Consider the following 24296-nt stretch of genomic DNA (forward strand, 5'->3'; position numbering starts at 1 on the left):
TAGTGGCTGGATGAGGAGGCTGGGGGCAGGCCAGAGATGCAAGATAGCACAGTCTGGAATCTTCCTGAGAAGCCAGATCCTGTCAGGATGCAGGCATGAATTGCAGTAAAATGAAATGGTAACCCTAAGCAGAAAACGCTTCTCTCAACTAGAAAGGATCAGGTACTTATCTAGATAGCAAGTGGGAGGCCCTAGGGGATCACAATTCCAAGACCACAATAATAGTGAAAGGTCAAACTTGGCACTGGTGGCCTAAAGCCTGTAAACCTGGCTACTCAGGAATCTGCGATTTGGAGGATCACAGCTTGAACCCACCCCAGGCTGGAAAGTCCACAAAATTTATCTCCAATTAATGATCAAAAACCCCTGAAGTGGAGCTGTGGCTCAAGTGGTAGAGCACTAGTCTTAAAAAAGCTTAGGGGTAGTACTCAGGCCCTGAATTCAAGCCCTGGGGCCAGTGCACACAAGAAAAGGGCTGGAGGTGTGGCTCAGCAGGAAGCACCTTTCCTGATAAATGAGGCCCCAGGTCCAAACCCCAGGGCCAGAACAAAACAAAATCTAAACAGATACAATCCAACATTTCATAACCTGTTCAAATCCTCCTTTTGCCTGACTGCAGCTGTCCTTTAGTGGCATAAATGCACAAGGGGCTACGGGGTATTTAAAATGGAATTGTGTCTGCACTCCTCATTCCTGTACCACGTGGAGCACCCTTGGACATGTGCAACTCTTTTTCAGGGGTTGAAAACCACTCCAGTAACTACTAGGGACTGAACCTGTTTCTTGTTTTGGTCATTGTTTTTTGAGACCATATATGTGATCCAGGCTGTGATTTTCTTGCTTCAGCCTCATTATAGCTTTGGATTTTTTATTTTTTGGTAGGTTGTGGGGCTTGATCTCAGGGCCTGGGCATTGTCTCTGAGCTTTATGCTCAAGGGCAGTATTCTACCACTCTTCCACTCGACTACTTCTGGCTTTCTGGTGGTTAACTGGATGTCAGAGCCTCATACTTTCTTGCCTATGCTGGCTGGCTTCCACTGGAACCTTCAGATCTCAGCCTCATTGTTCTGGTTTTTGGGTGGGTTTTCTTTAAACTATTTTAATTTTTTTTGCCAGTCCTGGGACTTGAACTCAGGCTTCTTCTTGGTAAATGCTAGCACTCTACCACTTGAGCCACAGTGCTACTTATGGCTTTTTCTGTGTATTGTGGTACTAAGGAATCGAACCCAGGGCTTCCTGCATGCTAGGTGAGCACTCTACCACTAGGCCATGTTCCCAGCAGATCTCAGCCTCCTGAGGAGCTAGGTAGGATTATAGGTGTGAGGCACCAGCACTGGCGTTTGGAGTTTTAACTGCTTCCATCTCACCTTTTTAGGTCTCCGGTTCTCTTTTGCTTTTCAGTATCTCATAGAAATCTCCCATACCTGCAGTTTATTCTTCATTTCTAAAAACTTTTTTTGGACCCAGCTCTGTTGGAAGAAAGGGATGCAGCAGGACAAGGGTGGGCAAACAGACAGGATGAATGATGAAGTATTTTCTTTGCATATGTGAGAACAGAACAATGAAACCTGCTGGAGTTTTTTCTTTTTGCCAGTCAGGGGCTTGAACTCAGGGCCTGGGTGCTGCCACTGAGCTTCTTTTGCTTAAGGCTAGCACTCTACCACTTGAGCCACAGCACCACTTCCAGCCTTTTCTGCTTATCCCAAGGAATCAAACTCAGGGCTTCATGCATGCTAGGCAAGCACTCTGGAATTATTTAGGAAGGGAGAAGGTAAGGAAAGTGATGGGGGGCATGTATGCATGTGTGGAAATGTCACAATGAACACTTGCCCCCGTGCAGCTAGTGTGTATTATTTTTTAAAATAATTAAAAAAAAAAAACCCTTTTTCCTGTGGGGAGTCGCAGCTCAGTAGCAGAGTGTAGAAATGCAAGATGCCCTGGTTTTGTCCACAAGATGAAGAAGTTTCCATTTTTCCTGCTTTTCCTTCTTGAATTCAATAGACTGTTCTGTCCTCCTGCGTTGCTGACTCAGGTCAGCTCTTCCATCCTGGAGCCTGGCTGTCTATCCTTGGGCTTCCCAGAGGCTTGGAGGGAGAACCTCCCTGCCCCACTACGAACATGCCCTGTGGGAAGCTGAAATGCACCTAGCACTTGGGAAGCAACCCTCTGCTTGCTTCTAAACTGGGCAGTGCTTTTGTTGGGCCTCCCCTTCCTGTCCAGCTGCTGGGAGAAGCCCTGGAGAAGGGACAGGAGGATTGGCCTGGTCCTCAGGCAAGGAGCGCTATGGCCACAGGCTTTGCAGGAGTTGCCGCCCAGCCAAAGGTCTGCTCTCTGCTCCCTTAAGTGTGGCTCCAGGGCTTTCTGCCTCCTGCTGCTCTTCGGAGGAGGCAGTGAGGGGAGTCCACCCTCACCTGCCTCCACTGCCCATTGGCATTCTGCTCCTAGTCACAAAGGCCCAGCTGGACACGGCCCTGGGTCCCCACAGCTCCTTGGCACCCTGACACGAGTGCAGCTGCCAGCCTTGGGTTGGGATCTAGAAACACCACATGCCACACTTGGGAGTGGTTTCGTTTTTCTTTTATTTATTTTTTTTAAAAAAGCCCCTAAATTCTATGGCTTCAAGGAAGCATCAGAGAAACGTAAATGCCATTTCTGTACACTTTGTAAAGCAAGAATTAGGTGTGAACGATCACCGCCCCCAGGGACGCCCAGATGCCTCTGCCCTGGCCATTTGGGGGACCTGAAGGGGCACCCCACCACACTGGCTGCCCTCTGCCCCTTGCCCTCTGCAGGGCTGAGTGGGGGCATTAAGGCGATTTTTTTTCCTCTGGCACCTCCAGGGCCACGGCCTCCTGCCGCGCAGCAGGGGTACCCAGGGCCCGTGTGCTCAGCAGTACGGTGGCTGCCCCGCTCCGGGTCTGGGGCACCTGGGCGCAGCCTCCGGAGCAGACGTGTGGAGAAGCCCCCGCCCGACAGGTGCGAGGCTCCACAGGGCTGGGCTGGGCTGCGGCAGCCGCACCGGGCGCCGAGCTTTGGTGCAGCATTTTGGTTGCGAGGCTGGCTTTGGCCGCCACTGCGGCCCCACCCCGCTTTCCCCTTTGGTTTTGGGGAGGCCCAGGGCTGGCCTCACCCCGGGAGCCATGCCTGAGACCCTCCTGGGCAGCCGTTGAGTTGGCTCAAGAGCCTCTCCCAGGCTGGGCCTGTCCCCCCTGGAGAAAACGGCCTTTGGATAGAGGGAGACAAGCTGGACTTTATGAGGCTAACGGGGGTGGGCAGCCTGGGCCTCCGGGGCCACGCTATGCACTTGAGCACGGGCGGCAGGAGGGGCGAGCGCAGGGTGGCCTCTGCTTTGTTCCTTTTATCCTTGTTTTAAATAGTTAATGCTCTCGGAGGGGAGGACTAGACACGGGTGTAGAAATTTCAGCCAAAGTCTTACGTGAAGGAAGTGACCCCACGTCCCGGGGGTGGGGGCCTGTGGCCGCTCTGGGCCCTTGGAGTCCCACAGTTTGCGCCCTGGCTTTGGCTGGGCTTGGACCCCGGGCCGCTGAGGATGGAGCCCCTAGGCGTCCTGAACAAGCGCCCCAGGGCTGCACAGAGAAAGTCATAGCACTGCAGGCACCTGGGTCATTTGTGCCGCTGCAACGATTTTCTCTTCGTCCTCTTGAAGAAGCAGCAGCACCTGGGGAAGAGCAGGAGGTGGGCGTAGGCAGCAGAAAGGGGCTGCGGCTGCAAGACCCGCCCAGAGCCCCCCCCCCAGACCCCCTGAGACCCCCCGAGCCTTACTTGGTGTCATCAGCCACCTCCACCTCTGCGGGGGCTGTGATGGGGGCGTTGGAGTGACCGGCTGTGGGGTCATCTGCGTTCAGCTCTCCATTGGTAGAGTTCAGTGCCTAGGTGGGCAGGGAAGTTAAGGGAGGCATGCCAGCCCCCACCCCTCCCGTGGACGTGGGGGTCCCCGAGGACAAGCACTCACCTGGTTTTTGTTGTGTGGCTGGGCTTTGTCCCGGTGCTGGGACTGGGCAGGAAGGTCGGTGTGAACGGTGCCAATGGGTGTTGGCTGTGGGAAGAGGCATCAAGAGTGTCAGAAGCGCCACTGCTCCCACTGCTCCATCAAGCTCCCGGCCTACTGCCCTGTGGATACGCACCTCCCTGCCCCCTGCTCACTGCGCAGGGGCATGTGGCTCCTCACCCCTACCCCATCACTTGTGCCCTCCACTTCTATCATCTACAAGGCACCCCCCCTCTGCAGCCCCCATCACCTATGGGAGCTTCTTACCTGCACCCCATCACCTACAGAGGCTCCTGCCCTATCATCTCACCTGTGGGGACTTTTCTACCTACTCCAACCACCTATGGGCCACCCAGCCACCTCCATCACCCACCAGGCTCTCCACTTCCCCTCACCATCTGTGGGAGCACCCCACCTATGCCCCTCCCCTAAGAGGACCTCCCACCTCTGCCTATCACTACAGGGTACATCAGTACATACCTCTACCGCTTCCAGGGGGGCACCCCACCTACCCTTGTTACTTACAGGAGCTCCCCACCTACACCTACCCCCTTCAAGTGGGCTTCCACCACACTCCCATAACCTACCCAGGGGTTCCTGCATACCACCGCATCCACTATTGGGGCGCCCGGCACCACCTACCAGAGGCTTCCCTGCCCAGTCATACTCGTAGTCGAACACATAGCCACTGCGGTCAAAGAGGTCAGTGAAGAGCTTCCGCAGGTAGTCGTAATCCGGCTTCTCAAAGAAGTCCAGGCGGCGCACGTAGCGCAGGTACGTGGCCATCTCCTCTGCAGAGGGCACACAGGGGTGACATGAGGCCTGGCTGGGCTCTGGGGCAGCATGGACGGGGGGTGGGGGGGTGTGCCATGGGGACGGGCAGGCCTCACCTGGGAAGCTCTCACACAGCACCTCGATGGGCGTGGCCCGCTTGGTGTCCCCGATCTTCTGGTACCGCTCTTTGAGCGTGTCGGCCTGCGGGAGACCATGTGGGGTCAGTACTGCCCGGCTCAGCCTCCTGCTCCTGCCTCCTCCCCAGCCCTCGTCCTGGACCCCACCTTGAGTCCCTGCCAGGGCAGGCTGCCACGCAGGAAGTACATGAACATGTGGCCCAGCGCCTCCAGGTCGTCGCGGCGGCTCTGCTCTGCGGGCAAGAGTGGGAACAGCAGGCTCAGTGCAGCCTGTGGCTGCCACCCCTCACCCCTGGGCGCTCCCGTGGAGCTCACCCTTGCCCAGGTGCGTGTTGATGCTCATGTAGCGCGCAGTGCCCGTCAGGCTCTTGTGCTCGCGGTACGGGATGTGCTTCTTGGTCTCGGGGTCGATGTACTCCTTGGCCAGCCCAAAGTCGATGATGTGGATGGAGTGCTGTCGCTTGGTCCCCGGGCGCCCCACCAGAAAGTTCTCCGGCTTCACGTCTCGATAGATGAGGCTCTTGGTGTGCACATACTCCATGCGTGTGATCTTGGGTGGGAAGGGGGCCTCAGCGCAAGTGCACCTCCCAGTCATGCCCCCCAACCCCCACAGCACCCTCCCCTTTGCCCGCACCAGCTGGATGGCAATCATGAGCACCGTCTTCAGCGTGAAGGTGCGGTCGCACAGGTCAAACAGGTCCTCCAGGCTGGGCCCCAGCAGCTCCAGCACCATGGCGTTGTACTTCCCGCAGGGGCCAAAGTAGTAGACCTGAGGGACTCCCTCTGTAAGGAGAACACAGAAGCATCTGGGCGCCAGCCCGGCACCCTGCAGGGAGGGCCAGGCCAGCTCCCACACATGCCCCTTACCTGCAGTGCTGAGCTGCTTGTAGAAGCGGTACTCCAGGTGCAGCTGCGGGGCCCGGGACTTGATGGGCTCCTGGGAGACAGGGGTCAGTTACCAGCCCCCCAGGGTCCCCATGGGGGCCATGGACTCCCCTCCCCCAACCATACGGGAGAACACACTCACCAGCTTGATTGCCACGTACTCGTTTGTATAGAGGTTCTTTCCTGTGGGAGCAGAGAGGACATCAGGACCACAGGGCTCCTGGCCCCCTGTGCCCGCCCTGCCCTCAGCCTTCGCCAAAACCAGCACCACCGGCTCACATCTGTCAGCCTAGCTGCTCAGGAGGCTGAGATCTGAGGACTGCAATCAGAAGCCAGTCTGGTCAGGAAAGTCTGTGAAACCGTTTAATCACCAAGAAAGCAGGAAGTAGAACTGTGGCTTAAGTGGTCAGAGTGTATAACCTTGAGCAAAAACAGATCAGGGACAGCACCCAGGCAGAGTCTGAGTTGAGTTCAGGCCCCAGGACTAGTATACAAAACAAGCAGCTCAGTCCTGGGTACTGGTGGCTACTTACTCTCCTGGTGCCAAGGGAGAAAAAGGCAGGGCTAGGCCAGGGCACCTCACCCCGGCAAGTCCCTCTTGCTCAAGAGGCCTTGCTGATACTCGCTCTGCCTCCTTGGGCCTTCACAGACTATGCACATCTCATATGTATCTATAGACGGCCCGCCCCGGAACCACCTCAGAGTTCTGTCCCAGATGGATTCCAAAGCTGGGCCTTTCTTGTGCTGCTTTCCTCCTGTCTTCCACCCGCTGCAGGAAGGAATTCTATGTCTTTGCTGCAGAATAGCTGGGGCTCTGAAGACAGCAGGTATGGAGACTCTGCTGTGAGGATCAAAACGATTCAGAAGCTGAGATCCCCATGATCTCAGCCCTACAGGCCTCAAGGCTGCAGCTTGTCCTTGATGTTCCCATGAGCTTGCATGGACACACTGCCATAGCTCTCTCTGGTATCGTTGGGCTTAAATGCTGCTTTGCTGTTCAGGTGCTTCTGTTTTCAAGCACAGCCACCAGGCAGGTCACTAGTGTCCTCAAATGGCCTGTAGGATCTCATCAAGTGTGTAGCAGCACTGCAGAAGGTGAGGTCTTGAGAACACAGCAACGGCTCCTCTGTGAGCCAGTAAGCTGTGCCACTGCCCTCTGGCCTGCTCCCTGGGTGGCTCTGCCTCTGTCAATTGCTAATATACAGAATGCTTAGCAGTAGTTCTGTGCAGGAACTGCCTGCCTGCTTGCCCCAAGACAAGACAGGGAACCTGCCACACTGGCCTGCCATCTCTTAGGATTTGTTGTGGGCATTTTTGTTTGTTTTTGTGCTGCAGGCCTCACATTTTTCACTTTCTTTTATGTAAGGCTGGCACTCTTACTACTTGAGCCACAGCTTCACTCTGTTTTTTGGTGGGATTTTTTTTTTGGCCAGTCCTGGGACTTGGACTCAGGGCCTGAGCACTGTCCCTGGCTTCTTTATGCTCAAGGCTAGCACTCTACCACTTGAGCCACAGCGCCACTTCTGGCCCTTTTCTGTATATGTGGTGCTGGGAAATTAAACCCACGGCTTCATGTATAAGAGGCAAGCACTCTTGCCACTAGGCCATATCCCCAGCCCTCACTGTTTGTTTTTTTTTGTTTTCTGGTGCTGGCCCTGGAGCTTGAACTCAGGGTCTTGGGTGCCATCTGTCCCTAAAAGGTCTACCACTTGAGCCACAACTTCACTTGCAGCTTTGTGGGTAGTTTATTGGAGTTAAGAGTTTCACGAGGGCTGGGAATATGGCCTAGTAGCAAAAAGTGCTTGCCTCATCTACATGAAGCCCTGGGTTCGATTCCTCAGCACCACATATATAGGAAAAGCCAGAAGTGGCGCTGTGGCTCAAGTGGCAGAGTGCTAGCCTTGCACAAAAAGAAGCCAAGGACAGTGGTTAGGACCTGAGTCCAAGCCCCAGGACTGGCAAAAAAAACCCAAAACAACAAAAAAAAGGTTCCCGGCCTTTCCTGCCCTGACTAGCTTTAAACTGCAATCCTCACATCTCAGCCTCATGAACTGCTAGGGTTTGGGTAAGTCACCACTGCTCAGTATCTACTTTTTGGGTGGTTAGAGTTTGACCTCAGAGCCTCATACTTGCTAGGCTGGCACTTTACCACATTTCCTACCCAGTTTTTTCTTTTGCTTTTTCTGCTGGTTCTTCTCAGGACAGGGTCTCACTTTTCATCCAGGTGCACCCCCGAGCCACCATCTGCTACTCCAGGCATCTCCTCACTGAGGGAAATCGCATGGACTTTTTCTGCCAGGGCTGGTCTGTTCTGAACTGTGATTTATTCATCTCAGACTTCCAAGTAAGCTAGCTAGCTTGTAAGTGGGAAACAGCCCAACACACGGCTGGGGTGCCTTACTTATAGAGACAGTTCCAAGTCCACAGCACCCCTGCCACTGGTGCCACCTGTGATCAGGTTCAGCTTCTAGTTCTGGTCCTCGTTCCCTTTAGAGGCGAGCTCACAAAGAAATGCCTCCACCCCCCAGCAACAATACCCCACTTATCCCACCCCGCCAGACAGGGCACTTGATGACGCTGAAGAAGTCCCAAGAAGGCGGCCACCACAGGATGACAAGGCTGAGTGCTGCGTGTAAGCTGTTCCCGCCTCCTGCTGCAGTGATCTGAAGAGCTCTCATCTCATCTCCTACTCAGCCTCAGCAGATGTCAGGTTGCTTCTAGGCTGCAACTCTTATGAGTGGTATGCAGTGCAGTAAGTCCACAATGGGCCATTCTCTGAAGAGCTGCCACCTCGTCAGTCCTCTTTCAGAGTGTGTCTGTTCACATATTTTACCCACTTTTCATTGGACCATTATTTCTATGTACTCTGGGAAGATGCTCTGTGAACATCTGTCTCACCATCTGGAACCACTCACGCTAACCTCCCTCCACTGTCTCATAAGCAGCCATTTCCAGAAGTGATGACACCTCACCAGGTCAATCTTGCTTATTTATTTTTTTCTTTTTGCCAGTCCTGAAGCTTGAACTCAGGGCCTGGGCACTGTTTCTGAGCTTCTTTTGCTCAAGGCAAATGCTCTACTACTTGAGCCACTTCTGGCTTTTTCTGTGTATGGTGGTGCTGTGGAATCGAACCCAGGGCTTCATGAATGCTAGGCAAGCACTCTACCGCTAAGCCACATTCTTCCAACTTTCAATCTTGTTTTATGGTGATTTTTTTTTTTTTTTTTTACTGTGCTTTGTTGAAGAAACCTTATACCGACCCAGCTCCTATATTCTGACTGCCTAAGATCTGCCAGAGAGCTGGGTCCCTGGAAGAGAGCTTGGGTTCAAGTAAAACCCACACATAGGTCTTTGTGCACTGCAGACCTGGGCGGCTCAGGGGCTCAAGAGCCTCTGCAGCACTGATGGCCATGCAGGGCTGACCGAGAGCAGCGTGGGCAGGGGCTGGCAGCCAGTAGAGGATTCTGGATTTACACTGACGAGAAGATACTAGAGTTCCAGAACCCAAGAACACCTCCCCAAACTGCTGATGTCCTCAGAAGGACACCCAAACAGAAACAGCAGAACATCCTTTAGCAGGCAGACGAAGAAATAAATGCATAGCACATGCTATAGACAGACAACTCCACAGGAATATGCAGTGAGCAAGGACTGAGACATGAGAACATGCAGCCAGAGGCCAGGCTGGAAAGAGCTGTAATTTACACAACTTGCAAAAATGAAAGCCATACACAGCCCATGTGGACTCTCAGCTGTATGGGACCTGTACTATTTAGCTACTGCTCCCACTGCCCAAGCACAGGGACCCAGGCCAACTGTGACCCCCAAGATCGACAGGGTCCCCCTCCAGGCTACCAGGAGACAGTGCTGGAAATTTGACTGCATGCAAGTGTGTCTATGTCTGCATAGCTTGTGTGCATGTCTGTATGTGTGCAATGTACATACTGCCACACACATGGCTGAGTTCTGTGTGTGAGTGCCTTTGTGTTTGGGAGTCTGCATTGTGCATCTCCCTGTCTACAAGTGTTAGTGTGTGAACATAGGTGCATGTCCTAAGCAGCAACAGGGGAGGCTCCATCTCTGGCTAAGAAACCAGAAGCTGGGGTTTTCTAAGGCTGCAGGGAGGAGGCTCTGTGAACAGGGTGGTAGGAGAGACCCTGTGTACTGAGATGGAGGTCTAGGACCTCAGCAAAAGACCATACAGGCTCAGGACAGAGTCTCAAGATGGCCTGATGGGGACACTGAGTAAAGCCTCTGAGAAGAGGCCTTACAGAGAATCACATACATCCTGGGACAAGAAGGGGCCATTAAGCCAGACACCCCAAACTTCTCAGAGCTTGCCATGTGCGTGTCACACTAATCAACTGCCATAATCCTCATACCAGCCCTTCAAAAGAGGAAGTGTCGCCACTCCATTTACAGGTATGGAAACGGGCGAGTGGGACTCCAGTGTGGCTGCTGCCCGGGAGTGTGGACCTTCCCTGGGCTTCCACCGCTCTCACCTGACCACCCCAGGTGGAGGCTGGGTGTCAAACTGAATGTGGTACTTTCTGGCATGGAGCACGCACACGAGGCCGGTCCCTACTCTGGGACCCAGACTTGCACTGTCAGGCACTGATGGGGATAAGCTTGTGCACTCAGGCCCTTACCAACCCTAGTGACAGTAGCAGCTGCCCGGGGCCTGGGATCCCATACCATCTGAAAGGATCAGGGGTCTGGCATGGCCGGGAGTCCAGCAGCTTCTGGGGACAAAAGCCTTGCGAGGATGTCTAACCAGAGAGACTGGGTCTGAGCTGGTTTGAGCTCCTAGGTGGGCGCCAGTGGCTCACGCCTGTAATTCTAGCTACTCATGAGGCTGAGATCTGAAAATCACGGTTCAAAGCCAGCCCAGGCAGGAATGTCTGTGAGACGCTTATCTCCAATTAATTACTAGAAAACCAGAATAGGTGCTGTGGCACAAGTGGTAGAGTGTTAGCCTTGAGCTGAAAAGCTCAGGAACAGAGTTCAAGCACTACAACTGAAAAAAAAAAAAAAAGTGAGGGGGCGGACTGGGAATACGGCCTAGTGGTAGAGTGCTTGCTTCATATACATGAAGCCCTGGGTTCGATTCCACAGCACCACATATATAGAAAAAGCCAGAAGTGGTGCTATAGCTCAAGTGGTAGAGTGCTAGCCTTGAGCAAAAAGAAGCCAGGGACAGAGCTCAGGCCCTGAGTTCAAGCCCCAGGACTGGCAAAAAAAAAAAAGAGAACTCCTCAAAGGCTGACATGCTGACTAGTAAGGCCCCCTGCAGGCAGGCCCTCTTTGCTAAGGAGATATTCTGTCCTAGGGCCCTGTCTGTACAGGTGTGCCCACCCCACCATATGCCCCAGGAGCTGGGTGGACCAAGTATTGTGTGCCAACAAAAAGGGGTACACACTGTGGCAGTAGTGGCTAAAGATGACCAGGGCTCACTCAGTTGCCTCCAGATGGGCCTGCAAGCTATGCCAGGTTTTGTCCAGCTTAGAACTCAGGGGGAAGGAGTAACTACTGTAAATGAGCAGTCAGCCTTTCCCCATCAGCTGTGTGTTGCTTCTGTCTGCTCTGCTTCTCACGGAAGGTCTCAGGAGGGGCTAGGGCAGGGCTCTCCCCAGAACTTCACTAATGACAGTTCCATGGATATCTACTAGTGGTGGGAGACAGCCCTACCAGCCCAGTCTGTCAGCAAAGACCTCCCCAGCTCTCCTTGCCATTGCACAAATGGGGGGCTTACCTAGGCGAAGCTCCCCGAAGTTGCCACAGCCTATCTTCTTGCCAACTCGGAAGTTGGGGCCCACCATTAGGACCCCTGAGCTGGTCCCCGAGCTCCGGACGCCATGGCTGCTCCGGCCCCCGCCGGTCTTGGACATTCTCTGGCCCTCCTCCAACTCCCCTTTCCCTCCTTTCTTGTCAAAATCCATAAGTTTGTGGTACCCTGGCCTCTCCACGGTGACTCTGCTCTGTGCAATCCCGAGTCTGCGAAACCTGAGGTCACCACTCTGCGCTAATACACCATCACACCAGCTGTGGGTGGCCTTGCGGCTCCCAGCTAGTGACACGCAGCCACGCTCGTGGGCTCAGCCGCAGTGCTCATCTTGGTGGCCTCAGGCTTGCTTGGAGAGAGAGGAGACATTCTGCTGACAGGTCCCACAGCCTCAAATCTTGTGGTACCCAGCTGCAGAGATAAAGAGAGAGAGAGAGAGAGAAAGAGAGAGAAAGACAGGTCAAAAGGCTTGTGAGGACATCACAGAGCACCATGGCTCCCTGTGGGGTGAAACTGGGTGAGCAGGTTAACCAAGCATAGCACCTGGACTGTCTCCTAGGGGGCTGTTTCCAGAAACATCTCTGGAGGTCTGAGACAGGCAACAATCCTGCCCCAGATCTTACGTGAGGGGCACATCCCCCTCCCCGCACCCCAACTCCATCACTAACAGAAGAGGTCAGAGAACAGAGTGAAGGCTGTGACCTCTGGCTCATGGACTTCCCAGGAGGAAGATGGGGATGGGGAAGGTAGCTTAGACCAAGTGGCCAAGAGAATAGGAAGGTCCTCAAGCAGCAGAGGCCCCAAACTCAGAGAGCCTGTCTGCTGGTCTCCATCTCTACTCGAAGGGTCGCTGTGAGAAAGGGGAGGGTGACAGACGACAGATCAGACAGACCCATGATGGGGACAGGAGTCTCTGCACCTGACCTCAGAGAGACCCCTATTGCCTCTCCATTCCAGGAAGAGCACTGATACAGGAGGGGAGGCTGTGGACGCAGGGAGCTATAGCCGTGTAGCCCAGATCATGGCTTCTCCACAGATCATGGTGGGAAGCCCAGACAAGTGCTGTGCAGAGTGGCACGGCAGCTGGCCTGGCTACACACTGAAAAACAGGCTCAGATGGCACAGAAAGGAGAAAACAGGGCTGGGAATGTGGCTTTGTGGGAGAGTGCTTGACTAGCATGCATGAAGCCCTGGGTTCGATTCCTCAGCACCATATAAATAGAAAAAGTCAGAAGCGGTGGTGTGGCCCGAGAGGCAGAGTGCTAGCCTTGAGCAAAAAGCAGCCAGAGACAGTGCTCAGGCCCTGAGTCCAAGCCCAGGACTGGCAAAAACAAACAAACAACAAAAGAAAAAAACCAAAAAACCCACAAGTCAAATCCACCTGCTCCTTCAGGCTTTGCAGCTATGAACTGGGTGGCAACAGAGCTGGCAAGGGGGCCTGCCACACTGACACCTATGGGGTCATCCTGCTTGCGGCCCCACCCAGCACTAAGCCTCATGCATCACAGGACACAGCCCCCTGAGCAACGGTAAACAGTGAAGAGGAATGGAGACCAAGGACATCAAAGGCTCTTACTAAGCAAAGTGAGCAGTGAGTGTCTGTAACAGAAGACCATTATCAGCCTCATGTCCTGCCAGTTTCAAGCTAGCAGCATTCTTACCAGGCATGATCAAGAAAGGCTCCACACAGACCCCAGAGTGAAGTGCCCCAAACTTCCCTCCTGGGGATCCTTTTAAAACAAGCAGGCAGCCAAAGGCCTTGCCTAGGATGATACAACTTCTATAGCTGCCAAATCCCAGAAGAACAATGCCATCTCTACTCTACTGTGCCCAAGCCTCCATCTGCGTTGCCCACACCATTCAACATACCTGCTGGAGGGGCTGGTCAGCTGCAAGTGGACCCAAGGCTGACAACCACAAATGGGGTTGATATGGCCAGACATGATAGAGCTACATGAATGTGGGGACACAGAGAGGGAGGTCTGGGAATTGTAGCTCGACAGGTCCGTCTGGAGCCAGGACCACTGAACTGTCCCCATCTACAGGCTTCACCATCTCTTCAGAACAAGGGCGGGCAAAGGGGGACCTGGCCCCTGTACCTGCTCCAGCCAGGGCACTCCCCAGATCCTCCCCAGGGTGGAAGAAGGCCATAGGGCATGGTCCTCTGGGAACCAGGCCAAAGGCAGTGCCTGGATCTTGGGAACACCTGCTGGAATGCCCTCCATTAGTCCACCCGCTAGAGCCACAGCTGAAAGGAGACTGGATCACAGGTGGTAGAGCACCTGGCATGGCAAACTTACACCCACACTCCCAATCAAGCATGTTGCTACTCAGCGGCACAAATGCCGATAGCTCTATGCAATGCCAGCCAGTGGCCCATATCAGCTCTTGCCCCAACAATAACTATAATGGGCTGGGAATGTGGCTTAGCGGTAGAGTGCTTGCCTAGCATGCATGAAGCCCTTTGTTTGATTCCTCAGTACCACATACACAGAAAAAGTCGGAAATGGTGCTGTGGCTCACGTGGTAGAATGCTAGTCTTGAGCAAAAGAAGCTCAGGGACAGTGCTCAGGCCCTGAGTTCAAGCCCCAGGACTGGCAACAAACAAACAAAACAAACAACTAAAACAGCCACTGGGATCTCTGGTCCTGGCCAACTGCTGAGCACTTTCCTGGTGATCCACTGTCCCCTAGCCCTGGCAGTAGTGAGGCCATGCTGCTGAGAATTCCCTGGCCAGGGGGAAGGAGGGCAGTTGCCTGCAATACTGGCCCGTTTAGACATGGCTGGTGGCCCTCCTTCTGGCCATCGCTATCTTGCATGGCAGCAGAGCTCTGGCCTGTGCACAAGGACCATCACCAATGGCAGAAGGGATAACAAGATTGTCACTAGGCCCCTGGGGGAGGCAGGGCCACTTGCAGCTGAGAGAACAGGGCTGGGGTTGCATCTGTAGGGTGACAAACACTGGACTCTTGTCTGGCCTGGATCGCAGAAGGTACACGCCATGAGTGGGCTCCACAGCTCAGGATGGGTCATGAGGGCACTCCCTCCAAGGGAATCAGGGAGCAGCCTACACCCAGGGTTCCAAGGCTGGGCATAACCACCTTCACTGCAGCTCCCAAGGTTTGTGAGGCAAGCACTATTTGCCACTAGGCCATATCCCCAGCCCAGCTTCTAAGGTTTGAAACCCAGGGATAAGGTGGACACCTCCCAGGATGTCCCGCCCCATCTAGGAGGCCCCCCTCCCAATAATCTCAGTAGCCTGAGCCTGGCTCACCCCATTCCTGTCACAGCTTGCCCGCCTGTCCAGAACTTTTTCTTGTGGTTTCCTGTCCCCAACCAGGAAACTGACCACTCCCTCTGGTGGGGCAGCCAGGCACAAAGAGCAGACATCAGCCCTCGCCTTCACGCATCAGGGAGGCCACGCCAGCCACTCTGTCTGTCCTTCAGGGATGCCGATGAGGGAGCGAGCTGTCTGGAAGCCACTACTGGAAATCACGGTACGTAAACCTACATGAGCTGCATCAGAAACAAAGGCCATGGAGACTCAGAGTGCACACCTCTTACTGCACTTTGTTCTCATTTGTGGTCTGAGGCTGTGGGCATCTCTAGCATAGGAGGAAGGCCTCATAAGAAGCAATTCTACTTCCCACAATTCCATGGCTTCTTGGCCTCAGAGGAACCAAGGGTACTTCTGACCTACCTCAGCGACAAATGACACAGGAGTCATTACATAGAGCAAGAGCAATTCAAAAGTGTTTCCCCTACATGGTATGGTGGGTCACATCTGTAATCCTACCTACTTGGGAGACAGAAATGGGAAAGATCAATTCGAAGCCATCCTAGGAAGTTGGCAAGACTGTGTCAAACAATAAAAGGCTATGCATGCCTATCATATCTCAGCTATATGGGAAGCCTTTAGTAGTAAAACAATGGTCTAAGAACTACTCCCAGGAAAAATGAGACTACCCCAAAAACTAACGCTGATATCTTAAGTGGTAAATGGCCTGCCTAGGAAACAGGAGGCCCTGAATTTAAAGGCCCAGCATCATATGGAAACTGTTTCATCCTGTCTTCCTCCTTTCACAGAGAAGCAGACAAACCAGTATGTGGTATTGCAGTTTCATAAGAACCAGCGAAGGGTCAGACACCAATACAAGGACTTGGTAAAAATCAACTAGAGAATCAATGGAGTTGAGCACTGGTGTCTCACATCTGTAATCCTTGCTACTCAGGAAGCTGAGATCTGAGGATCGAAGCAGGGGCAGGAAAGTCTGTGAGACTCATATCCAATAAATTACTAAGAAATGGCCTGAAGTGGTACCATGGCTCAAGTGGTAGAGTGCTAATTTGCAGCCAAAGTTCAGGGACAGTGCCCAGGCCCTGAGTTCAAGCTCCAGGATTGCCACACATACACACAAAAGACATTCCAACGGAGTATCATATATTTCACTATTATTTGTTAACCAGGGGCCAAAGATCTGTACAAACCATTTTATGTTCTGTCTTTGGAAACATCCACAACAGGCAAATCCAGAGGCTGTAGTGTCAAGTGATCGGAATACCCCCCTAGCTAAGGACCTGAGAACTGAACAGAGGTACACAGAAACATGCACATGAATGTGCACAGTAGCTGAAAGGTGATGGATGAGTGGACACAGTGTGGTTTCCCACACTGGAGTATCACTGAGCCATGGATAGCAGTGAAGTTCTGACACATGCTACAACATGGAGGAACCCTGAGGACTGTCAGGGCGAGAACAAGACACAAAAGGCCACTCGTTGGTCTGCTTTCCACAGAAGATCCACCACCTCACATCCCCTCAATAGCTAAGGGCTCGAGGTCTCTACTCCTCCCCAGCATTCCTTTGCTCACAGCCATCTGGTGGGTGGAAGAGGCTGCTGTACCAAGTTAAGGTTTGTATTTCCTTGCCTGAACTGCAGCAGGCAGCCAGCCCTGTGCTGGCTGGCACTGGGCACAGGGAAGTGGTGGGAAGTGCGGTCGCAGGTGAGTGAACACTGAGCACATGACATCCCTGCCTGTCAGTTTCCTAGAAATGTGACTCTCTCTTCCTGCTGCTCAAGAAGAAAGGAACCTCAGGCAGCCAATGGCTAAACATCAACCTCCTCCCTGGGTACTCTGAGGACCTCTGTACACCATCAGTAGTGCCCTCCCATGTATCCAGGAAATAGGAGCCTCCTTTGCTCCTCTGGAGCTCATCCTCTCTGGAGCCCAGGGCCTTGGCATTATGGGATACACTGTGGTAGGGAGCTGGGAGACAGGATGCAACAGCACCTGTGTGTGTCACTAGCTAGTGCTGGGCCCCTGCTGGAATGCCCAGCGGGCCTTTGTGAGGAAGAAAAAAGATAATAACCAGGCTCAGAGGCTGTTCTGCACACCATAGCCCCACAGGACACACCTGAAGCCAGCCACCCTGCCTAAGAGTGCACAGACACCATCTTCAGGCTGAGCCAGCTCAGGTCCTGCTGCCTCCAGTCACACCACACTCCCCACCCAGTGAGGCCACAAGTTGGACCAGCTCCTTTGACAGTGCTGAGCTAGCCATGGCCAGGGCTGTCCCCATCTGTACATCTGGGAAGTGGCATCTACTGCCACCAGCACAGAAGTGGAGAATAGGCCCAGGTGACACCCAGGAGCCTGGAACCATAAGAAGGGCCCTGCACTAAGGAGTCTCATGAGAATGAGATGGTGCCTGACCTAAGCACAGGAGCCTCTGCAATGCAGCTGGGGAGGGAATGTCCTAATTTCTGCCAGGAACACCTGTACTTAGTGAACGCTGTCACAGACTAAAACCAGAGGTTTGGCAACCAGCCCAGTGCAGCCCACATGGACATACCCTGACACACAGAGCAGCTCAGCACAAAAGTGTGCCTTCTTCAGAAAACCTCTGCATTTCACAGGGCGGGTCATTGAGGTACGCATGCCTGTCCTGAGATGCACACTCAGAGGCTATTTACTAGTAGGCCTCCCCCATCAGAGAGCACACACAGATATACAGACACACACAGGAATGCGTATCTCCCTTTCCCCCCACCCTCCCAGGCTAACATGCTAACATCTCCTTGTACCCAGTATCCACACGACCAGGGGAGACTGTTTGGGGCATGAAGCCATTACAGCCTGCAGAGGACCCACAGGATACCTGGTGGAATGGTGGACCACCTCAAGGGGCACATATAGAGAGATGCGAAGGGTGAGCAGGTCCAGCCAGAAGGGTGATACAAGCCAGAAGTGATACAACTGTACATCTGGACTCTGACCCTGCCTACCACTGAGTCTATTTATAACCTTTGGGTGTTTCTGATAGGAACTTTTTTTTTCACTTTGAGACAGTTTAATGTTACTTTATCCTCATAAGCTTGTGAGGTAAGTAGAACAGGTAGTTTTAATACCAAGTAGGAAGCTGTGGCTCAGAAGTTAAGAGATTTTTGACATGGCCTAAAAGCAACTGCTCTCCATGCTAGCTTTCATGTCAGAACTTTGTGATTCTTGAATCCCTGGCCACAAATGAGCTCAGGCTTATGCAACTCCATTCCTGACCAGACTGAGTCTGTTTCTGGGTTTATGTCCTTTACAACAGACATGATTATGGAAGCTTGAGGGGTCTGGTGACAGGTATCTCAAGGGACTAGTTCAGGAGCTGGCGCTTGAGCTAGGATGTCTGATCTGACTCAGCAATTAGTTGGGAGGGACATCTATCATGGACTCTGAGCTTGGTTAAGAGCCAAGGTTCAGAAGATACCACATACTCAGTGTAGGACATGGTACTTACCCCTATTCCCTTTGGGGAAGAGAGTCATTCTCTGCAGTGGCCCAGAGAATTCTCTCTCCCACCCCCCTTTTTTTGGTCAGTCATAGGGCTTGAACTCTGAGCCTGGGCACTGTCCCTGAGGTCTTCAGCTCAAGGCTAGCACTCTACCACTCGAGTCACAGCACCACTTCCAGCTTTCTGGTGGCTAACTAGAGATAAGAATCTCACAGACTTTCCTGCCTGGGCTGGCTTTGAACAACGATCCTCACATCTCAGCCTCCTGAGTTGCTAAGATTACATGCTTGAGCCACCGGCACCTGGCCAGAGAATTCTCTTGAGAGAGAAGTAGAGAGAAAGAATGGGCAGATCAAACTCTGCAGTCAGGAAGCTAAACCAGCCCCTTTCTTCATGAAAGGAGGACAGATTCCTTCCTGGCACGGTAAGAAGTCCTGGGCTACACTGTGGGGACCAGTCAGCTACCTTGTGAAGACATAGAGATCAGGGAGTTGCATATCTCCTGAGGGCCATGCGTGAGGTACACACTGTCATAAGCACTGACAGCAACTCCTGTTGGGTGCCCAGTAACTCATACTTGCAATCCTAGTTGCTCAAGAGGTTGAGATCTGAGAATCAAGGTTCAAAGCCAGCCCAGATAGGCAAATCTGTGGATTCTGCCTCCACAACAAAACGCAAGTGAAAGCATGGCTTCAGTGACAGAGTGCCCAGTGAGTAAAAAAGCCAAGTAAGAAGCCTTGAGGTCAAGCCTCAGTATCAGAACCAAAAAAAAAAGGCAACTCATACCACACAAAAGAAGGCAGGAGAGGTCCATGATAGTCAGAGATCAGAGTCCCCAGGCAACCATGAATGCTCCATGCTTGTGCTCAGGCCCTAGACAGGCAGTAAGAGCCTACCCCAGGCCTGCTATATTGGTTAATTTAAATGTGCTTTAGACCAAAACTTACATTCTAGATCAAGACTCTCTTGAAAACAACTTTGGATAAAGAAACACAAACTGAATTCTATGGAAAAAAATCGGAGACAAGAGAAAACAAGCCCCGGGAGGCAGAACATCACCAGCCAGCACCATAGGAGTTTAGGGGCCAATACACTGATTTGTACATGGAACAAGGAACCAGAGATCTGCTGGGTCTGAGGAACTAACTGTCCCTTCACAGAGCAGTGATTTGTGAAATTCCAGATAAAACACAAGCTAAGATAGGCTTCTGTTCATTGACAATACACTAAGAAATGGCCACAGCCCAGAGGGGCAGGCCTGGAAGATATGAGGACAAACATGGGGGTCCTAGGAGAAAACCCTGACACTTTGTTGGGTGCCAGTGGCTCATGCCTACAATCCTACTCAGAAGGCTGAGATCTTGAGGATCATGGCTTGATGTCAACCTGGGCAGAAAAGTCCCCATGAGACTTTTTATTTTATTTTATTTTATTATTTATTGCTTGCTTGCTTGCCAGTCCTGGGCCTTAGACTTAGGGCCTGAGCCTATCCCTGGCTTCTTTTTGCTCAAGGCTAGCACTCTGCCACTTGAGCCACAGCGCCACTTCTGGCCATTTTCTGTATATGTGGTGCTGGGGAATCGAACCCAGGGCTTCATGTATATGAGGCAAGCGCTCTTGCCACTAGGCCATATTCCAGCCTTTATTTTATTTTTTGCTGGTTGTGAGACTTGAACTCAGGTTCTAGGTGCTGTCCCTTAGCTCTTTTTACTCAAGGCTAACACTCTACCACTTTAACCACAGTGCTACTTCCTGTTTTTCAGTGATTAAATGGATGAGTCTCACAGGGACTTTTCTGCCTGGGCTGGCTTTGAACTGAGATCCTCAGATCTCAGCCTCCTGAGTAGCTATGATTACAGGCATGAGCCACCAGCATCTGCTCCTGTGAGACTTATCTCCAGTTAACCTCCCAAGACCTGGAAGTGAAGCTATGGCTCAAAGTGGTAGAGTGCTAGCTTTGAGCAAAAGAGCTCAGGGAAATCTGAGGATTGGTTCAAGTCCTTGTGAGACTCTTATCTCCAATAAACCACTCAAAAACTGGAAGTGGTAGTGTAGCTGAAGTGGTAGAAGGTAAAGCATTAGCCTTGAGCAAAAAGAGGCTTAGGTACAGCAGCTCAGGTCCTGAGTTCAAGCCCTACAATCACCACCACCAACAAAAAAAGAGCTCAGGGACAGGGACCAGGTCCTGAGTTCAAGCCTCACAACCACCACCACCACCACCAACAGAAACCTTGATTTTTACATCCTGTGAAAGGGGCTCACACCCCTTCAGAGATTCTGAATTTGTTGCCACCCAGAGCCAAAACAAACTGCAGCAACACAGGTCAGCATTCAGAGAGGCAGGGCAACCAATACTATATACAAACAACCTGTACACTTGCTGGCTCTCTTCAAAGTCACGTAGCTGCTGTGGTGACAGAGACACAGCAGTGTAGAGACAAAGGAACCACAGGCCTGCACAACAGGCAGGTGTTCAAGCAAGATGTGTTCAGCAAGTTGTTGGACACAATCTCCTGTGACCTGTTCTGTGACTCCTGAAAAAGGCACATGTGCAAGGACCTACCCAGTTGGTGGCTGCCAGAGGCAAGTACACAGTGCCATCTGAGGAGCTTCTGGGATATAATTCTTCATCTGGACTCAGGCACGTGACTGTGCTTGAGTGAATTTTATATTGTTTTTTTTTTTTTACATGCTTTATTTTTTTGCGCCAGTCCTGGGGCTTGGACTCAGGGCTTGAGCACTGTCCCTAGATTCTTTTTGCTCAAGGCAAAAACACTCTACCACTTGAGCCACAGCTCCACTTTCAGCTTTTTCTGTTTATGTGGTGCTAAGGAATAGAATCCAGGGTTTCATGTATGCTAGACAAGCACTCTACTGCTAAGCCACATTCTCAGCCCCTTGGTATGCATTTGAAAAGTGGGAATACACAAGACCTCTGAAACCTTCAGCAAATCAGGGCTATGCACCCACAGCCTGGGTCCAGTAGGATTCACCACGCCCTCAAATCCAGTACCAGCAGGGCATCTGGCCTGTGTCTGAAGTTGTAGATAGGTGGGGAAGTTCCCACACCTCACCCAGGGAAGGCAATGTGGGCTCCTTAGGGCTCATCTCCATCAGATCTCACTGTGATGCTCACACTAGCCTGCCTAGGGAGACCCTACACTCCATGCTCACAGGGAAGCTGAGGCCCAGAACAGAAGCACTTCCGTCACAGCTAGGGTCAGCAGTAAGCGGGGTAGACCCAGGGATACCTGTGCTTACCACCTATCTCCTAACTCACAGCTCAGCAGAAGGCAACAAGTGTGGCACCATCCTGGGCACTCAGGCCAACTAGGATGTGCTCTGTAAAGAATACTTCAAGTCAATCCCAGATGGGAAGGAGGGATGGGCAAAAGGTCACAGGAGACCCTCTACATGGGGCACTGACCTCATCTAGCCAGGAGTCAGCATGGAGGAATACTGCCTTGAAGCAAAAGGCCATCACACTGTTATATCCACTAATCACTGCATCCCCAGAGTCAGGAGGCATGGTGACCATGGTCCCAGTAGACAGCAGCCAGATGAAACATGACAGGTGCCTGAACTCCTCCTGTACCCATATGGTCCCCTTTTCCTACACATTCCTAGTATAGCCAAGGGCACCCCAATATGAATTACCTACCTTGCCTGAGCCTTGTGGGGAAAGGGAAAACAGTCAGGCCCCAAAGCCCTCCACAGGCCAACCTGAAAGGGAGGCCAGGCAGATGGAGGGCATGATCCTAAACATACCACAGCCGGAATCCCACTGCTCCTCTTCTACAAATAAGAGCTGTTACGTCCAGGCTCAGCTTTAGAAGGGGCTGACCCAGCCCACGCTGTTCCTGGAGGACCAACATCATTGGGGGCTCAGTGACCACTGCCAGTAGGTTACTCAAGGGGTAAGAGACTCACCTTACAAGGTGTGTGTGTGGGGGGGGGGGGAGGATTAGAGCCCAACACATGAACCCTCACTCCCAGTCCTAGGAGAGTGGGCTCTGGACATACCTGAGTGGGGACAGGGTGACCCTGAGACCCCAAGGGAACAGAAATATCACATAAGTCCTGGCCCAGACTGAGGTTTAGAGCTAAAAATACCCCAGAGGGAGGGGCCACTAAGCTCTCACTCAGCTCTAAATAAACCCTGAATCAGCCTGACCAACAAGGCCCACAGACCAAGCTCTTCCTCCATGGGGCTCAGGGGACCGGGTGGGTTGGCCTAGTCAAAGCATGGACAGAAAATTAGGGGCTAAGACATAGTCCAAGGTGGGGAACCTTCCTTTTCCTGAAGCCAGCCCCAGGCACTTTACCTGCCCTGTTCTTTTTGGGATCCTCCATCTTGCCAGGGCCCAGACCATCCCCCTACTGGGGCCCTGGTGTCCCTTCTCTGTGTCTCCACTCAGTGATGTCACAGTCCTTGGGCTGACATCATCAACATAGTCCCCAGTCTAGAGCTAGTGCTGACCTTAGGAACACAAGCAAAAAAAAAAAAAAAAAAAAAAAATCCCTATCTCAGAAGCATCAGGTCTCAAGTGTGAATCCTGGCTGTGGCATAGCCAATTCTGCACTAAATATTTCTCATGCCCTAAGCCAATAGGCTCCAGCCCCAGATCAGGATTTGGCTTCTGCACTGTGCCTCTGCTAAGGACTCTGGCTGGAAAGGAAGGTGAACCTGGGTTGTAGCTGACAAGCCAGCAGCCAGGAACATCATATAACCAAAGCAGGCAGAAAGAGCCCTAACTAGCCTAAGCTCAGCCCATCCAAGGCATGCAGCAACCTGGGCAAAGCCAATATCAAGGTACCTTATGCAAGATTTTCATAGATGAGCTGAAAAAAAGACTCCATTTCAGAGTCTGCAAGACAGAGAAGAGACCAGCTCAGGGCCCAAGAATAACTGAGCAAGAGGGAGGCGATGTGGGGCTGGGGATATGGCCTAGTGGCAAGAGAGCTTGCCTTCCATACATGAAGCCCCAAGTTCGATTCCCCAGCACCACGTACACAGAAAATGGCCAGAAGTGGCACTGTGGCTCAAGTGGCAGAGTGCTAGCCTTGAGCAAAAAGAAGCCAGGGGGCTGGATATATGGCCTAGTGGCAAGAGCGCTTGCTTCGTATACTTGAAGCCCTGGGTTCGATTCCCCAGCACCACATATACAGAAAATGGCCAGAAGTGGCGCTGTGACTCAAGTGGCAGAGTGCTAGCCTTGAGCAAAAAGAAGCCAGGGGGTTGGGGATATGGCCTAGTGGCAAGAGTGCCTGCCTCATATACATGAGGCCCTGGGTTCAATTCCCCAGCACCACATATACAGAAAATGGCCAGAAGTGGCGCTGTGGCTCAAGTGGCAGAGTGCTAGCCTTGAGCAAAAGGAAGCCAGGGACAGTGCTCAGGCCCTGAGTCCAAGCCTCAGGACTGGCCAAAAAAAAAAAAAAGAAGCCAGGGACAGTGCTCAGGCCCTGAGTCCAAGGCCCAGGACTGGCCAAAAAAAAAAAAAGAGGAAGGCGATGGAGTATAGTCCTGGGGGCAGAGAGAGGCCTGCAAGACTCACACAGGTGCACAAGATGGTGGCAAGGAATGCCAAGTCACAAGGGAAGGACCATTATCCTTAGGAGAAAGTGAGATCCAGGATCAAACCAACACTATGGTGCCAACAAGCCTCACCCTGATGCTGCCTGAAGAAACAAGCTGGTGGAGAGCTAGTCCTGGACATAAGACTTTGTCACAGCAGCACTGTTGGCAAAGGAAAGGCAGGCCAGGCTGCATGCACAGTGAAGTAGGCAAAAGAGTCCCACTGTGAGTGCAACTCAGCTGGGCTCTGGCTTGTGGTGACAGCATGGGCACAATGGATGACCTCATTTTAGCAGCTAGACTGAAGATGCACAGGGAAAGTCACAACTGGCCACTACTCCAGAAA

The 24296-nt window shown here is 52.5% G+C and overlaps 1 protein-coding gene across 2 annotated transcripts in view; it reads right to left on the reverse strand.

Moving 5' to 3' along the window:
* Positions 1–3232: 3232 nt before the first annotated feature.
* The window catches only part of Csnk1g2 (casein kinase 1 gamma 2), a 31492-nt gene continuing 10428 nt past the window's right edge, over positions 3233–24296 (reverse strand). Inside the window, exons 2-12 of one of the 2 annotated variants that reach the window (XM_048341717.1) lie at positions 11558–11998; positions 5948–5988; positions 5788–5857; positions 5555–5703; positions 5236–5470; positions 5068–5153; positions 4900–4984; positions 4652–4800; positions 3974–4057; positions 3784–3890; positions 3233–3679 (exon numbers count right to left, since the gene is read on the reverse strand). In XM_048341717.1, coding sequence (XP_048197674.1) covers positions 3625–3679; positions 3784–3890; positions 3974–4057; positions 4652–4800; positions 4900–4984; positions 5068–5153; positions 5236–5470; positions 5555–5703; positions 5788–5857; positions 5948–5988; positions 11558–11744 — 1248 coding nt within the window. In that variant the 5' untranslated portion in view covers positions 11745–11998 and the 3' untranslated portion in view covers positions 3233–3624. Of the gene's footprint in view, positions 3680–3783; positions 3891–3973; positions 4058–4651; positions 4801–4899; positions 4985–5067; positions 5154–5235; positions 5471–5554; positions 5858–5947; positions 5989–11557; positions 11999–24296 lie in introns of both variants that reach the window. The other variant, XM_048341716.1, reaches the window with a different exon arrangement.

This window comes from Perognathus longimembris, chromosome 3, assembly GCF_023159225.1.
Source record: "Perognathus longimembris pacificus isolate PPM17 chromosome 3, ASM2315922v1, whole genome shotgun sequence".
NCBI classification, from domain to species: domain Eukaryota; kingdom Metazoa; phylum Chordata; class Mammalia; order Rodentia; family Heteromyidae; genus Perognathus; species Perognathus longimembris.